This window comes from Apium graveolens, chromosome 7, assembly GCF_009905375.1.
Source record: "Apium graveolens cultivar Ventura chromosome 7, ASM990537v1, whole genome shotgun sequence".
NCBI classification, from domain to species: Eukaryota; Viridiplantae; Streptophyta; class Magnoliopsida; order Apiales; family Apiaceae; genus Apium; species Apium graveolens.
Genome location: NC_133653.1, coordinates 181,394,217 through 181,412,791, shown reverse-complemented (window position 1 = coordinate 181,412,791; position 18,575 = coordinate 181,394,217). Strand labels below are relative to the sequence as shown.

The following is an 18,575-nucleotide window of genomic DNA, read 5'->3' as shown; positions in this document are numbered from 1 at the left end:
CTTTTATTTTTGGCATTTGGTCCTTCAGGACTTGCATTCTTTAGATGCTCGTACTTAAATAAATTGATAGACAAGATGATAAAAATAAACTTGCATAAATAGATAATATCTCTAAGAAATGGGTTCAACCCTTACATGAGATGGTTTTGTCGACCTTATTTATAAACTCAATACTAAGTACTAGGAACATGTAGTGAATGTCCTAAACATAATAAACATTTAGGTTTGAAGCATGCCAAGTGCGAGGCACTTCATCACCATTCAGGGTCTCCAACTTGTAGGATCCTCGTCCCAATATTTTTCTGACCTTATAAGGTCCTTCCCAGTTAGGGGCTAGATTTCCTCTCTCCCCTACTCCTAATCCCTCAATCTTCCTCAGAACCAAGTCTCCATGCAAAAAAGACCCTTTCTTTAACCCTTTTATTGTAATAGAGGGAGGCTCTTCGTTGATGCTCTGTATTATGGGCGTTGCTCTCATCTCTGACTTCGTCAGTGAGATCGAGAGGGAGCCTCATGCCTTCTTCGTTGATCTCTGGCTCATAAACTTCGATCCTAGGGGATCCATGAGTAATTTAAAGGGGCACCACTGCCTCGGCTCCGTAAGTTAGCATGAATGGGGTAGCTTCAGTTGTCACTTTGCAGGTGGTACAATATGCCCATTGTATAGGCAGCAACTCATCCACCCAAGTATTTCTCGAGCGTTCAACCCTCTTCTTACGTCCATCAAGGATGATTCTGTTAGCAACTTCCGCTTGCCCGTTTTCCTGTGGGTGTGCAACCGAGGTGAAGAGAAATTCTATGCTATTATCATCGCAGTATTCTCTGAATTCTGCATTATCAAACGGTTTCCCATTATCCATGACAAGGATGTGTGGGATTCCATATCGGCATATCATATTCTCCCAGAAAAAATTGGGTAATTTTCTTAGTGGTTATCTTGGCCAGTGCTTTAGCCTCAATCCACTTCGTAAAGTAGTCTATGGCTACCACAATGAACTTTCTCTGTCCCGGTGCTACAGGAAATGGTCGAGGTATGTCCATTCCCCACATTGCAAAAGGGATGGGTGTGCTGATAGATGTAAACCTCTCCGCGGGCTGTCGTACTATTGGAGCGTGCCTCTGGCATTTGTCACATTTCTTCACATAAGCCTTTGCATTGGCTAGCATAGTTGGCCAGTAGAATCCCAACCGAGTTATCTTGTGAATGAGGGTCCTGCCCCCAAGCGTTATCCATAAATCCCTTCATGGGCTTCTTTAAGTGCCTCCTCTACTTCAAGAGGTCTCAAGCACTTCCGGTACGGAACAACAAAGGACCTTTTATAGAGAAGGCCTTCAATCAATGAGTATCTCAATTCTCTAACCGACAACTTGTGTGCCTCCTGGGCATCATCGAGGAATGACCTAATTTCTAATTGGGTCTTGATCGTGTCTATCCAATAGCTTGTCACGCCAACTGGTGCTATCAGATTTATGACATGAATAGTAGGGGTCTTCAAGACCTGGAAGTAGCTACTTCTCGGATAGTTCTCAATTTCAAACGAGGCGAACTAAGACAAGGCATCTGCCGTAGTGTTCTCCTCCCTCAGAACATGTTCTGCATACCATTCATCGAACTGAGTCAGTATTCCTTTTACGACTCTCAAGTACTTGGCCATAGTATCATCCTTGGACTCAAACTCTCCATTAACTTGAGAAACTACAAGTCTTGAGTCTCCATAGACCTTCAGGTTTTTGGCCCTCATGGCTCTAGCCAAGCCTAAGCCAACTATCAATACTTCATATTCTTCCTCATTGTTTATAGTTGGGAAATCCAATTTCAAAGTATACTCAATCATAAACCCATCAGGGCTTTGCAAGACTAGGCCTGCACCACTAGATTTTGTTTTAGATGCACCGAAAAAATGGATAACCCAATATTTGTTCGGGGTTGTTTCTTTATCGTTCTCATTCTCTCCTCCTTCTGAGGTTACTATCTCTTGCCCCCGACTTCCTGGTCGTTAATGGTGCATTCGACCATGAAGTCTGCTAAGGCTTAAGCCTTGATGGTCGTTCGAGGCTTGTACTTGATATTAAATTCTCCTAACTCAATTTCCCACTTGATGAGCCTTCCACTGGCCTTCGGGCTATGAAGAACGTTCCTCAAGGGTTGGTCCGTCGGGACTTCGATCTTGTGAGCCTGGAAGTATGGTCTCCACTTCCTCGAGGCTGTGATGAGAGCAAGCACGAACTCCTCTGTGGTGGAGTAATTCAACTCTGCTCCATGGAGCACCTTGCTTACATATTATACAGGCTTCTGAAGCTTCTGCTCTTCTTTCACGAGGACTTCACTCACGGCTTGTTCAGATACTACAAGGTACAAATAAAGAGTGTCCTCTAGATTTGGTTTGGCCAATAACGGGGCTTGAATCATGTACTTCTTTAGATACTCAAAGGCCTCTTGGCTCTCAGCTGTCCATTCAAAGTCCTTCACTTTCTTAAGGGTTTTGAAAAAGGACAGGCATTTGTCTCCAGACTTGGAGATGAACCTCCCTAGAGCTGCGATTATTCCTGTCAGCTTTTGAACATCTTTGATGGAGCGTGGTGGCTCCATGTCTAAGATGTCATTGATTTTGTCAGGGTTGGACTCTATTTCCTTCTTAGAGACCATGTGACCCAAAGTTTCCAGACCTAATGCCAAAAGCACACTTAGCTGGGTTTAACATCATCTTGTGGTGTTTCAGCACTTCAAATGCCTCTCTGAGGTGGCTAATATGATCGGCCTTGCTTAGGCTTTTGACTAACATGTCATCAACATAGACCTCCATATTCTTCCCAGTTAGATGGGCAAATATCTTGTTTACCAGTCTTTCTTAAGTAGCTCCTGTATTCTTAAGTCCAAAAGCCATAACAAGATAACAAAATACGCCAAAGTCAGTTATGGAAGATACCTTAGAGTGTCATCCTTATGCATTCTAATCTGATTGTAACCACTGAAGCCATCCATAAAGCTTAGAATCTCGTATCCAGAAGTGGTATCGATTAGGGTATCAATCTTCGGTAAGGGGTAACAGTCCTTGGGAGAAGCATCATTCAAATCAGTGAGTTTAATGCACATCCTCCACTTCCCATTGGCCTTCTTAACCATTACGGGGTTGGCCAACCATTCAGGGAATTGCACTTCCTCAATAAATTCAGATTTTAAAAGCTTCTTGACCTCCTGCTTAATGGCTTCCATCCTATCAGGGGCATAAGTTCTCTTCTTCTGCTTTACAACCTTTCGGGTTTAGTCAACATTCAACCTGTGAGTTATAAGGTTCGGGTCTATCGCAGGCATATCAGCTGTTGTCCAAGCAAACACATCACTGTTCTCTTGGAGGAAAGTGGTCATTTGGCCCTTCAAGGGCTTTCCCAGAGATGCCCCAATATACGTAACCTTCTCTGGGTCTAAGGGAATTAGGACCAAGTCCTCGACTGGCTTCCCTCGCAGTTCGTCATTCTCTCGGACATCCATTTCTTCTATGGGGAGGACCTACCCCCCCGGTTCCATTGGGCCTAAGTGTTGTAACAAAGCAACTGCGGGCCATTTTCTGCTCTCCTTTCGCTTCTCCGACACCTTTTTTAGTTGGGAACTTCATTACCATGTGGTAGGTTGAGGGCACAGCCTTAAAAGTATGGATCTCTATTCTACCCATGATAGCATTGTAAGTAGAGGCTGCCTTAACAACCTGAAAGTTCAACATCTGCACGACCTCCCCTGGCTCTTTCCTGATAGTTACGGGAAGTTGTATTTCTCCTTCGACTTTGCATTCCACATGGTTAAACCCGTAGATTGGTGTATCGTATGGAGTTAGTTGAGAATCATTGTAGCCCATCCGTATGAATGTGTCATGGATCAGAATGTCCACGGAAGCTCCATTGTCCACTAGGACCCTCATAACAGGACAATTTACAATTATCAAAGTGATAACTAGATGATCATCCTGAGGAAATTTCAAACCTTCAAGGTCTGGGTCACCAAATTCAAGCATCATCTCTGACTTAGAACGCTTAGATGGCTCTCCGACTATGCTCATTACTTCTCTAACATAAGCATTTCGGGAGTTCCTTGTAGTACCAGCTGCTGTAGGTCCTCCTGAGATCATATTGATTACTGGCCCTCAGGGTTATGGATTGCGATCTCTGTCGTTACCCTTTCGATCATCATCTCTTTAATCATTATCTCTCTTTTGGCCTCCGGCCTCTTCACCCTTGGTGAAACGTCTGAACTTTCCCCTTCGGAACATATACTCAATTTCATCCTTGAGTTGCCTACAATCGTCAGTATCATGACCAACATCTTTGTGAATCCTGCATTATCGACTCTTGTCTCTTTTTTTAGGGTCTCCCCTTAGTGGCTTCGGCCATTTGAACTCTTTATCCTTCTCAATTTCCATGAGGATTTGGCTCCTTGGAACGTTCAACCTTGCATATTCAGTGAATTTTGGTTGATGATTCTTCTTAGAAGAGGAGAAGTTAGAATTTTTACCAATTCGTGGATATTTGTCCTTGGCATCGTACTCTTGATCCGTCTTCCGCTTCTTGTTTCCAGTAGGTTCATTACTCACAGCTGTCTTCTTCATACTCTCCCCCACCTTAATATACTTTTCGGCTTTATCCTGGAGCTGCAACATGCTTTTAGGAGGGCGCTTAGCCAGGGACATCTTAAAGAACTCATCTCTAGTCCCTTGCTATAGGGCTATCATAGCTACCTTATCATTAAGATCAGGGACCTTCAAAGCCTCCTTCGTAAATTGATTCAGATATTCTCTCAGGGACTCCTTTGCTCCTTGGACTATGCCCATGAGAGAGGCTGAACTCTTCTCGTGTACTCTGCCACTTATGAACTGCTTGATAAAAGCTTGGCTCAAGTCCTTAAAGGATGTAATAGAGTTTGGGGGAAGAAGGTTGTGCCACCTTTGAGCCATACCTAATAGGGTTTGAGGGAAGACCCGACACTTAATACCGTCGTTCACGGGCTGTAGCAACAAGACGTTAGGGAATGTCCTAACATGATTAGCAGGGTCGCCAGCGCATCTTGAACTTCCTTGAGATATGGGCATTCATTATCTCGTTAGTGAATGGTGAGTTTCGAACATCAGGATCTCCTAGGGGCATAAGATCACTTGGATCAACCCTTGGGGCAACATCCCTTCTTGGTATTGGACTATCCAGGTCTATGATTGGAGGAGGATTTCTTCGCCTTAGAGCGAGTGGGGGTCTTGGGGTTAGATGCGTCTCTAGGTCACTCTTCAGCCTTTGGATCTCAGCTTCATGAGCCCTGATCCTCTCTTGAACATCTTGGGGACTCGTCCCTTGAGTGCTCTTGGGGCGTTGTTCAGTATCAGCCATTGGCTCTTTTCCAGCACGCCTCCTTCTTGGGGAAATATCATCATCCGATGATTCGTAGTCTCTATCAGTATAAGGTCCAGAGAATTCTTGATCCTCCGGAATAGGAGCCAAGCCACGTATGTATTGGAGCGTCCACCCTTGTGCTTCACTCCTATTAGAGTGTCCACTCCCTCCAACTTCGGGTATAGAGGCATCCCATAAGGGGGGTTAGTAGTCACAATCGTTGAGTACTTATACCCAACGGGTTGAGAGTTCACAGGTGCATGTAGCTGCTGAAATTGGGGATTCGTCCCTTGAGGAGCCGGGGGATTTGTCCCTTGTGGCTGAGCGTCAGTTGCCCCTACCAGGGTTCCTCCTTAGGTGGAGGCATAGGTTGAGTGCGGTGGTACCTCTACCACTGATGCGATCGTTCATGATAAGATAGAAGTGTCTGTTCCACTATTGTTTCTGCTCCGTGTATTCACCATGGTTGTTGTAGTCTTCCCACAGACTGCGCCAAATGTTGTGGAATAAAAACCTGAGTGTGTTAGTATTTAATGCTAGGGTTGGTGAGCTTCGATCTTTAATGGCTGCTCTTGTGTTCAGGATTATCGGTCCTTGCAAGATGCCTACGTATCTCTGTGTTGTAGAGAATCAAACCAAAAATGTACTTCTAGGTTGAGGGGTAGAGCCCTTTATATAGAGGTGAGTCTAGGGTTAGACTTGTGTTGGGAGACTTGGTAAATAAGTCTCCAACTTTGATGGTAATTAGGAGTCCTATAAGGGAAGGAACTCTAGAACCTTCTATGTAGGACTTTGAGTCCATTTAGGACACATGTCTCTGCTCTTCCGGCTGTATTGGGCCTAGTCTGTGAACAACTTGTGTTCGTGGACCTTGACGATGTCAGCTGGTGGGCCTTGTATATATGGGATGTCTTGATTCTGCTATGAGCTTGGACCAGACAGGTCTGTACTGGACTTCATACAAGAAACCCAAGTGTAATTAATGCAACATTTAATATGTCTTTAGGATGTATTTTCTATCCATATCAGGTTCAACCCACCGTTATCCCACCTAGGGATGACGAAATGGAAGAGTTAGAAGAGGAGCCCCCATAACTCGCGCTTCATCTCAACTCCAGCCAGGGGACGAGAGAATCGTTATTGAGAAAGCAGCCCAAAAATATGCGGAGACTTCCGCAAACCCTTGGGGAAGCATGACCCCGGAACAGATTCAGACAGCTATAGGCTTGTGGAAAGAAAAGAACTATGATCCTGCCGCCCAGGGGATCAGGAAGAGCACTCCGGAGAATCCCGGGGTCCGATCCTTGACCGGATCGCCAGAAACCTAAAAAGGCCGCCTGAAGATGCCCGAGAAGAAATCAAAAGAGCCGCACACCGGGACCGGATCTGAAAGGAAGATGAGGCCAAGGCAAAATCTAACATTGAAAAAAGAATCCAAGAAGAGGAGGTAAAGCTGAAAAGACCGACACGCAGAGTTCATGTCTCCTCAGACTCCGAGCTGTAAAAAGAGTCTAAGCAGGAACAGATGGCCCGGGCTCTCCGGGACCTCAAGACAAAGGTCGAGGGAGACATGGAAGTTGGAGCATCATCCACCCCTTTTACTAGAAGACTGGAGTCCATTCCATAAAATCTGGCCTTAAACACTTCAACTTTGACTCTTTCGACGGGCTCGCAGGACCCGAAGAGCACCTGAACTACTTTGAGCAGATCTCAAATATCTACGAATACAATGACCTCACCAAGTGTCAGTTCTTCGCGTCGACGTTGAAAGGAGGGGCTCAAAAATGGTTTAGTAGAATCCCCTCCCGAAGCATCGACACCTGGAAAGACTTCCGAGAGATGTTTTTGAAAAGATTCCGGGCAAACCGCATGAATGAGCTATAGATGTGCCACTTGGAAACCATCCAGCAAAGAAGAAGAGAGACGCTCCCCGAGCTCATCAAGAGGTTTCAAGAAGCGGTCAACCAACTCTTCAACCTCGAGGAAATAGAAGCGGTTAACATCTTCCGAAGAAACCTCTACCCTGCTTCGTGCGAAGGCTATGTCAAGGACTTAATTCACAGAGATCCCCAAAGCCTTGCCTCAGCTTATGCGATGACTTCAAAATTCATCAAGGAGAATTAATTCCTCACTTCCATGAAAATGAACAGAAGAATCCGTTCCGATGATGAGTCGCCGGAGCGACGCTCCTCATACAAAAAGGAGAAGAGGTTCAAGACAGACAGACAGTCCAACTATATCCGCAAGTCCCAGGGAACCCCACCCCGGAACAACTACTCCAGACCCCAAAAAAATAAGAGAAAACCAAGGCCCAAGAAAAAGCCTAAGCCAAAGACCGAGTGGACACCACTCAACAGATCCTGAGCAGATATTTTGAGAGAGGTTAAGGGGAAACCCTTCTATTACCCTCCGAAGCCATTACTGGCACCTCCAGAAAACAGACTACGGGATAAGCACTACGGATATCATGAGGATCATGGCCATACCACCAAGAACTGCTTCTCCTTCAAAATGTTTATTGAAGATCAGATCAAGAAGGGTAACATGAACCAGTACCTGCAAAGGAGGCTAAATGACAAAGATAAAGCCCTGAATAATGGCAAATATGTGGTCAACGTGATCTTCGGAGGAGCCGCCTCTCCGCCCCGGAGCCCTGACATGGACAACGACGTCATGATGATCCAACCTTGCGAGGATGAACCTAGATATTTCTCCCACGCTGACTTCGAGGGCCTGGATCCCGGACACAATCAGGCTTTGGTGGTGACTCTTGATATCATCGAAAATGAGGTAAAAAGAATCTTGGTTGAAAATGGCTCCTCTACTAACATTGTTTTCGAGCTCACACTTAACAGGATGAAACTCGGCCACCTTCGAATGGACCCCTACGTCGAATACCCTATATACGGATTCGGGAAGAACATGATCTAAATTCGTGGTGTAATCTACCTTCCGGTGGTCTTCAGGACTGCCCCCAGCAAGTCTCCCATGTCATGAAATTCTACATGATAAGTGCAACATCCTCCTACAACATGAACCTCGGAAGGCACACGATCACGAAGCTTCGGGCCATACCTTCAACGATCTACTTGAAACTAAAATTCCTTACCCCGGAAGGCATCGGGGAACTCAAAAGAGATAGAGACACAGCTGGGAGGTGTTATGGGCAGGCTTTGGTCATGGCAGAAACTGAGCCCGAAAATAGGAAGAAGGCAATGGCCCTACCCAAGGGCCAAAGCCGCAAGAAACATCGTGAACACCTCAATAAAAGGCCGAATCTGGATGTCAACATGATAGAAGATTCGGGGTACAGCGTAACCAACGCGGATGCCCGTGTACAGAAATTCATGGAAGTGAAGGAAAAAACTAAGGTTGAACCTGCTACACAGACTGTTGAGATAGAGTTGGAACCCAGGAACCCCACCCGAAAGCTGAAGGTCGGAAAGGGCCTGGAGACTACTTTCCAATAAGAGCTCATAGAGCTGCTGAAAGAGTATGCTGACGTGTTTGCATGAGCACCAGAGGATATTCCCAAAATTGACCAGTTAGTTGTGATGCACAGTCTGGATGTGGATCCAAAAAAGAAACCAATCAAACAGAAGAGGGGAAACTTTTTCCCAAAGTGACATCAAGCAATCGATGAGGAAGTGGAGAAATTGCTCAAAGTCGATATCATCTGCGAGATCAAGTACCCAGACTGTCTCTCTAATGTTGTTTTAGTCAAGAAGCTGAGTGGAAAGTGTAGAATGTGCGTCGACTACATAAGCCTCAACTCTGCATGCCCAAAAGACTCTTACCCACTCCCAATATTGACCAGTTGATCGACGCAACCTCCGGGCACACTATGTTGAGTTTTATGGATGCCTTTTCAGGGTATAATCAGGTCCGCATGAATCCATAAGATATTTCTAAAACCGCCTTCATCACCCACCGAGCGGTCTACGCCTTTATCATGATGCCTTTCAGACTCATTAACGTTGGAGCCACCTACCAGAAGATGATGAATACTATCTTCAAGGACCAGCTGGGATGCAACATGGAGTCTTACGTCGATGACATGATCTCTAAGTCGGTCTTGGCCCCGAATTACATAAAAGATATCAGAGAGTGCTTCAACAATCTGAGAAAGTACAAAATGAAGCTCAATCTAGAGAAGTGTATGTTCGGGGTCCCCTCTGGAAAGTTCCTTGGCTTCCTGGTCAGCAAAAGAGGGATCGAAGCAAACCTAGAGAAAATAAATTCCATAATGGAGATGAAGGTATCCCGCACTCAGAAGGATATTCAAAAGTTGGCAGGATGCCTCGCAGCCCTACGCGGGTTTATCCCAAAGCTTGCCGAAAGTTGTTTCTCATTCTTTGAACTACTCAAAGGTGCCCGGAACAAAAAGTTGATAGATTGGATCCCAGATTGCAATACAGCCTTCGAAGAAGTTAAGCAACATTTGATGAACCCCCAGTCCTGTCAAAAACAAGGCCCGGAGAGCCCCTATCACTCTACACGCCGCCGGCCCAAAAGCCATCTCTTCTGCTCTTTTTCGGGAAGAAGGAGGAGTCCAGAGCCCTGTCTACTATATCAGCCAAGTCCTCAAAGATGCCGAAACTCAGTAACCAAACTTGGAAAAATTCGCCTTAGCCCTTGTGCACTCGAGCAAGAAGCTAAGGCAATATTTCCAAGGCTGAGAAATCAGAGGGGTTACAAATCAGCAATAAAGGAAAATCATCCACAAGCCGGATGCGTCCGGGAAATTGGTAAACTGGGAAATTGAGCTAAGCCAATTCCACATAAAATTCGTACCACAAACATTAATAAAGGCCCGGGCCCTGGCTGAGTTCGTAATGGAGTGTACCTTCCCGGAGCCACAACAACCCACTCCCAGTGAGACCATCTTTGAAAATGAAACGCCGAGCACAGATTCCTGGAAGCTCTATGTGGACGGATCATCAATAGCTCAAAGATCCTGAGCTGGACTTATTTTGATTAGCCCCGAAGGGTTCATCATTTAGCAAGCAATCACCTTCGCCTTCAAAAAAACAAACAACCAAGCGGAATATGAAGCCCTGTTGTCTGGACTTAGGTTAGCAAAGTCCCTTGGAGTGAAAAACCTGGTTGGACACAGCGACTCCCAGATAGTCGCCAGACAGAAAAATGGTGAATATGTCGCCAAGGACAAAAAGATGACCCAATACCAGACCATGTTAGAGGTCTCCTAAAATCCATCCCGGGCACCACCATTATACAGATCAACAGGGAATAGAACAACAAAATAGATAAGCTCTCCAAGTTAGTGCAAAACTCCTCAGACCTAGGTTCCTCGGTCTACTTTAAAAAACTACAGACTTTAAGCACTGAAAAGATAGAGATCTTATGCATCAGCAGCCCGGATAACTGGTTGACTCCTTTCATAACATATTTGAAAGAAGAAACACTCCCGGAAGACAAGAACAAGGCCAAATACTTGAAGCACAAAGCCGCCCGCTTCTTCCTGTAAAATGATCAACTATACAGAAGAACCTTCTCGGCACCCACTCTGAAATGCGTGGATTCAGAAGAAGTAGACTACTGTCTCCGGGAGGTCCACGAAGGTATTTGCGGAGATCACCTGGCGGCCAAAGCTCTGTCTGACAAAATTATCAGGCAAGGTTACTACTGGACCATGATCCACTCTGACGCTGTTGCCTATGTCAAGAGGTGCCCTCAATGCCAGAAATCCAATAATGTCCCCAAGCAGAGCCCGGGCCTACCTGCGTCCGTTCTCTCTGCAATCCCATTTGCCTTCTGGGGCATAGAAATCATGGGCCCCTTTCCCCGGGAAAAATGAGACCTCCGCTACGTCCTGGTAGCCATCGATTACATGACTAAATAGGCAGAAGCCAAAGCTATGAGGACGATCAATCAGCAAGACTGCATCAAGTTCATCGATTCTATAGTCATGAGATTCGGGAATCCTGTTATCTTGGTCTCAGACAATGGCCCCCAGTTCGTGGGATCGGATTTTGAAACTTATCTTAAGGAACTGGGCAGCAAACATAAACCATGTGTACTTGAAAAAATTCTTTATCTAGTTAAAGTTTTACCCCATCCTGGGGACGATTACACAAATCATGTGTACTTGAAAAAATTCTTTATCTAATTAAAATTTTACCCTATCTCGGGGACTATTACACAAACCATGTCTACTTGAAAAAATTCTTTATCCAATTAAAGTTTTACCCAAACCCGGGAATTGTTGCACAAACCATGTGTACTTGAAAAAATTTCTTTATCCGGTTAAAGTTTTACCCCATCCCGGGGACTATTACACAAACCATGTGTACTTGAAAAAAAATCTTTATCCAATTAAAGTTTTACCCCATCCCGGGGACTATTACACAAACCATGTGTACCTAAAAAAAATTCTTTATCCAATTAAAGTTTTACCCCATCCCGGGGACTATTGCACAAATCATGTGTACTTGAACAAATTCTTTATCCAGTTAAAGTTTTACCCCATCCCGAGGACTATTGCACAAACCATGTGTACTTGAAAAAATTCTTTATCGAATTAAAGTTCTTAACCCCATCCGGGGGACAATTACATAAACCATGTGTACTTATAAAATTTTATTCAGTTAAAGTTTTATAACCCCCACCCTGAGAACAAAAGAACAAAAGCTACGAGCACACAATAAAGCTGTAAAAGCAAAATACAGAGAAGGGGGATATATTTACATAAACCACCCGGGGTAAACCAACCCCCAGGACCAAATCCAGCGAACAGAAAACAAAGTTTAAAAAGCCATAAAGGCTTAGTTCCAAAGACAAACAAACAAGCATAAAAGGAAATTACAAGGCACAAAGCCTAGATCATCACGGATTAATTTTCAGGAGGAGGAGGAGGAGTCTTCTCACGACCTTCTTCAGGATGAGGAGGTGGTTGCGCCCGGAAGTGCCCTCTCCAGCAGCCTGAGCGTTCTCACGACGGAGCTCTTCAGCGAGATACAGCTCTATAAACCCATCCATATCACCACCAGGATTCTTAGCAAGGTAGGCAGAAGCAATACCCCAACACATGTTCACCTTCTCGAAGATTTTGTTGTTGAGCTGTTCGTATTAGGCGGGAGTACCCCAGAAGGTCGCAAGAACATCCTCTGCCCGAGGCCTAGCAACAAATGTAATATCCGGGATATATCGGGTAATTATTTTTATCAATAAATAATTATTATGTGATTTTATGTAAATTTGGTGAATTATCTGATTATTGGTATTAATATTTAGATGTTTATATGTGATAAAATGTGAGTATTTTAATTTTAATTATAAATAATTTTGATATTTTTCTGGTAATTTTTAGGTTGTTATATGATTTTATAAATGATTTATAGATTTTAATAATTATTTTCTTGAGTAAGTATAAAACTATTTTATAAAACCGGGAATCATCCAACTTCAATAGTTTTTACGTTTTTACAACCCAAAACTCTTCGAAAAACTCCTTCCTAACCTAATCTGATTATTCTGAACATTTTCCATGTTTCGACTTTTTCGATCCGGAGTATGATTTGACTCGTGCAAGTCCCGGCGTAAAATTTTCGATACGATAGTTGTAACACCCCCAGATCCGGGGTCGGGGATCCGGGTTGTCACGATCTTTCTTTCCACAATATCACTTCACTTAATTAATAATAAATAACCTCATGTTATGACCCCATACTAACACACACCACAACCCGTTATAGTCTCAGAGATGAAATTGAAATAAGTACAAGTCTTTGAATCCACAATTTAAAATTATTACAACCCAAAGTGATTACTTGATAATTTACAGTTAATTGCCATTATCTGCCACAAGTTATAATTATACATAATTTGATTCTCAAAAGTAGATGGTCTGAACTACAATGGATCTACCTCTGCAGCTATAGCAGCCACAACATCATCGGGAAGACACGGGGCGCTTCCCACGCGCTTGCGCTGGGTCTGCTGGAGTCTGGCCATCTCTCCTAACTGTTGTTGTGTGATGAAGAAATAAAGCAAGAGTGAGCCTTACAGCTTGCAAGATAATACATAGTGATAACAATAATATAAGTATCTAAATGGATACTCACTAGAATCTTTATCGTGTGTAAGATAATTACTTAGTAGATATAATGTAAAAACAAGGAATGAAGTTACCAATACTTCACCACACTTATATCATTTATAAAGCTACTTGAACTACCACCGTTCAAAGTATTATAAATTTTAAAAAACATCCCATAGATGAGACCACAAGTTAAGACTTGAATAGATTCAATCTTTGAAATATTATTGAATGAAAAAGTTATGAGATACTTTATTTAGTCCCGATATATATATATCCACATATATATATCTCTAAAACATTTCCTGGAACCTCTGTTATGTAAAGTATGAACAGAGTTGCAATATCCAATGAATTTGGAAGGAAAAGAAAACCTTTGGCATAAACCAGATATCTTGCTGATCAGACAAAGATACCCATAAGTAACCTTTTCTACTAGTAGATGGACGAATTCCCCACTGGTCATCACCCTGGCCGCATTAGGACCTATGCTGGACTGCCACTCAGCCACTTATGCATTTGATGGACTCCCACTGAGCCACTTACACTATCATGGACGCCCACTGAGCCCATGTTGCTTATGCCGACTCAATAGATGGACTTACTTCCCGAACGTTGGGTAAGTAATCAATTCATTTACCAAAACTGCAACCTTGTTGCGAATATAAAATACACCACAGAGCCGGATTCCCCAGGTTTTGAACGAGTATTTAAATCCCATTTAAAAGGAAGGTCTTAAATATAAAAATGAGTTTTGGGATCCGCTCTAACTTTTAAAAATCATTTTGAAGACTCGAAAACACTTTAAAGAGTGTTTGGAGTAAAACTGATTTAATGAAGTAAATCAGTCCCCAGAATATTTAGAAAATGACTGAATATTATTATTTAAATAATATTCCCATAAAGAATAATCTTTTATAAAAATAATTGAAGTAGAAGTTTTAAAACTTATACTTGAAATGAGTATTAAATAACCAAAGATATACTTATATGAAAGTATTATCTTTATTTGAATAATCGAAAATAAGTTTGATTATTAACACCTTATTCTTTAATAAAATAAAGAATATATTTCAGCAAATAATCGGAGTCATAGATCATCAAATGAATATTCAAATAATATTCATTAAATAATATAAACTGAGTCATAAGCCCTCGAATGAATATTCAAAATAATATTTATTAATAAAATAAACAGAGTCATACGCCTTCGAATAATATTCGAAATAATATTCAATAAATAATATAAAAGAGTCATAAGTCCTCGAATGAATATTCAAAATAATATTCAATAATAAAATAAAGTTAAAGTTATCGAATAAACCTTATTCGATTAATAGTTTAGAAAAACTATAACCATATATATATAAATATATATATATATATATCCATATCCATATATATACAAAATCTACTCGGGATCCTCGACTCCCGATTTTAGAAAATATTTTCACCTTTGGGTCCCTATACTAAGGGTATATGCAAGATACCGCTATCCTCTAGCATATGTATTATCAACTGAACCAACAGATATATATTTCAAGAATATGAAACAGGCATGCATGTATATACCATATCACATGCTACAATATATCGCAAGATTTTGCTAATTAACCAACATGCATCTATCGCAAGATAATGCAAATACATATATTCATCACAACAACAGTATAACGGATAAAATACTTGCCTGAGCGACTTGGGGGTGAGAAAGGCTCGGGACGAGTCTGATAACCTATAAACAACAAGTAAGTTGGAATTAAACCAAAATCACTTGTAAACCTATACTTTAACTAACTTAGACTCTAACGCTTGTTTTGCGCTCACTGATTCGCTTAAGTCACTCGGGTACCCTCGGCTCCACCATTTTTAATAATTTAACCTTTATGAGTTTTAAAGTGATTCCTTCGCGAGTGTCTTACCAACTGCCTAACACACTTACCATAAATGTTTCATACATTAATTAACCCTTTTTGGTCTTTAACCTATGTTTCAAAGTAAGGTGAGGGGAAAAGTTTCGTTCGCGGAACGCCGTTACTTGAAACGGTCGTTTCTCCTAAACCGTGCATCGGAATCGAACGAACTACATATCAAAACGAAGCTCGTAACATGAGCTATCTAAACATGGAAGTGGTCATAATCTAGCAGGGGGGCCTCGGGTCCTAATGTTATGCACAAAACAGTCTAAAGAAAATCGGACGTTACGACGGCTATGTTTACGCGATTACCAATATTTATACCACTCCAATTCTTTACCAATTCACTACAAACCACCCAACCATCATCAATACATCAAACACAACTTATATCAAGGCAAAGTCAGTCCATAATCTCAAGGTTTTCCAACTTATTCAACCGCAAACATGATCTACTAACCATAACTTAAGATTCATTAACCATTAACCAAGATTCATATCCAAAATCACCACAAATCCAACCAAACTATCTAACATATTGCTATACATACATGGATATTTCTATATATACATTAATCCATCCATAAACTCATCAAAACTCAAAGTTCAAACTATAAGTTAAAGGTGAAAGTTGTTTATACCTCCTTGAAGCTTCCTAACACAACCCAAGAGCTTTGAATGCCTAAAAGAACCTTGATCCTTGCTTGTATAACCTTAATCTTTCATAAAAATTCAAGAAAAATAAAGTTATTTCTTGAAGGTTACTATTCACCATCTTCTTCCTTGATTTATTGGAAGAGATTGTGAAGGAATTAGGAGCTTAAACTTATAGCATATCCATATCTATGTACAAGGAAGCTTAGATAATTACCTTGTGATTTAACAATGCTTGGAACTTGATTTTTGAAATTCTTGCCCTTGAAAAAGATGAAAAGCCGAGAGCAAGATGATGAGAATGAAATGATTTTGTGTTTTTTGATTTGTTTGGCTTAGCTTGGTTGTTTTTTGTTTTGTTTTTGGTTAATTACCTTAATAACCTTATATTTGTGTGGTTATAAACCAACCACACCTCCTCCTTCCCTATGTCATGCTTACATCACATTGCTATGTCATCCTCCCTTCCTTGTCCTCTTCTCATTGGTTGGGTGACATCACTTCCTCTAATCCCTTTGCTTAACTTCCTAATTGTTTGCCTAATGACCGCTGATCTGTTATACGGTTCGCTTAACTTTCGTTTTCGTTTATCGTTTGAGGGATCATACCCGGGATCTTATTACTTAGGTTCCCTTAACCTTTCTCAATATATTTTATTCCTTTTATGATCCTCTCCTATAATCCTTTAATTTAAATCCTTTTTATCCTGTTACCTTATACTCAATTCTCTCCGTATCTAGTGGATTTCCGGGAAAAATCAAAGTGTTCGGATTTGGATTCTGACGATCTTTACATACACTTATATCCCATATAAAGTACTAATAAAATCTCAGAATATCCATATCAGAACCCCTACATAGTGTGGCATGAAAAGTTTTCTCATTCAGCAAAAACACTATTCATAAGGGTTTCAAAAATTTCTCAAAAATTGGGGTTATTACAGTCTCCCCTCCTTAAAAGGATTCCGTCCCGGAATCAGATAGAAAACAAATGGGGATACTTTCTTAGCATTACACTTTCTAACTCTCGAGTCAATTTTCCCACATTGTGGTTCTACCATCAAACTCTGACTAGTTTGATAACCCTTCTCCTAAGCACTTGTCCCTTTTCGATCTATAACCCTTTCTGGTTGCTCCATATAGGTTACGTCGGGTTACATATCTATGCGCTCATATGCCTCTATTTATCTGGCATCTGAATTACACTTCCTTAACATTGATACATGAAACACGTTACGACCTGCTACATGTTCGGGGTTAGGGCTAGCTCATATGCTAACTTCCCAAACGTCTTAATATATCCAAGGGTCCAACAAATTGTAGACTTAGCTTTCCTTTCTTTCCGAACCTCATCAATCCTTTTTCAAGGGTTTCCAAGGGGATACCTATAACATTACTAGGCCCCCTATTTCATACTCTTTATCCTTTCGTGTCAAATCAACATACTTATCATGTCCATCTTGGGCTACTACCAGCCGTCCTCTGATTAGATCTATCATATCCTTGGTCCTTTGGACTACTGCGGGTCCGAGCATCTTACGCTCTACAACTTCATCCTAACATAAGGGAGATCGACATTATCTTCCCTCAAGGATCTCATAAGGCGACATCTCGATAATGACATATGATCTATTGTCGTAAGATAACTCAATCTGAATTAAGTGATCATTCCAAATTCTTTCAAGTCTATTGCACAGACTCTCATTATAGCTTTTATCATTAGAACCTTTGCTTCTCAATACCCATTCTTTTCCAGTTCGTAATCACTACTACCTTCCGTTCCTAATATTATACTGGTTATACTTTTGCTCGTTAGCGTTCTATAACCTTTTAATAACCATGTCAACCTTAGTATCACGAATGTGTTCCCATTCCGCATACTACCACCACTTTATTACTCCTTTTTCAGTTGTTTCTATTTTCCAAAATTTGATCAATCAAATAGAAGTAAAGGAATTTGTTGAGAGATCACTATGATCATGAACACTTGTTATATCGCATAGTTAGTACAGAAGGTGGCCAGCCTTTAGTACTTGACAAGCAATTAAACAACATGTGGTATCCTACTAGGCTTCTATCACAAAGATAGATAGTCATTCGGCAATACCTCCCCTTCTGGAAGGGTTGTTCTTCTCAGCTTACATGAAATGAAAAGAAGAGAAAAGAACGAACTGAAGAGAATTGTATATATGAAAAAAATATACTGCCACAAAATATCTGGCTTGGAACCTACCTCTGAACTATAGAGGTTTGTCATAGGAGAACAAAACATATACGTATTTATATCAGCATCAAGCATTATAGCCTCGTATTTCCCATGCCTAAATATTTTCGCTATCCCGTCCATCATTCTATGGACCCACACTCTTCCTCGAGCTTATACATAATCACCTTTGAAACTCCCTCGACATCGAAAATCGAATCTGGGATCTCATTCTATACATCATCGTTACTAGAATTCTATGCTTGCACCGCAACCTTCCTCGTATAATAATACGACTCTCTATTGGTAAGAAAGAATAATTATTCACTAGGTAGATACTCTACTTAATTCGTCTATCAATGATAACTTATACA

General features: G+C 41.6%; 1 protein-coding gene across 1 annotated transcript; it reads right to left on the bottom strand.

The window, feature by feature from the left end:
- Nucleotides 1-572: 572 nt before the first annotated feature.
- Nucleotides 573-896, bottom strand: LOC141674234 (uncharacterized). The gene has a single exon (XM_074480952.1). The coding sequence runs from the start codon at nucleotides 894-896 to the stop codon at nucleotides 573-575; it is 324 nt and encodes a 107-aa protein (XP_074337053.1).
- Between the last annotated feature and the right edge of the window lie 17,679 nt (nucleotides 897-18,575).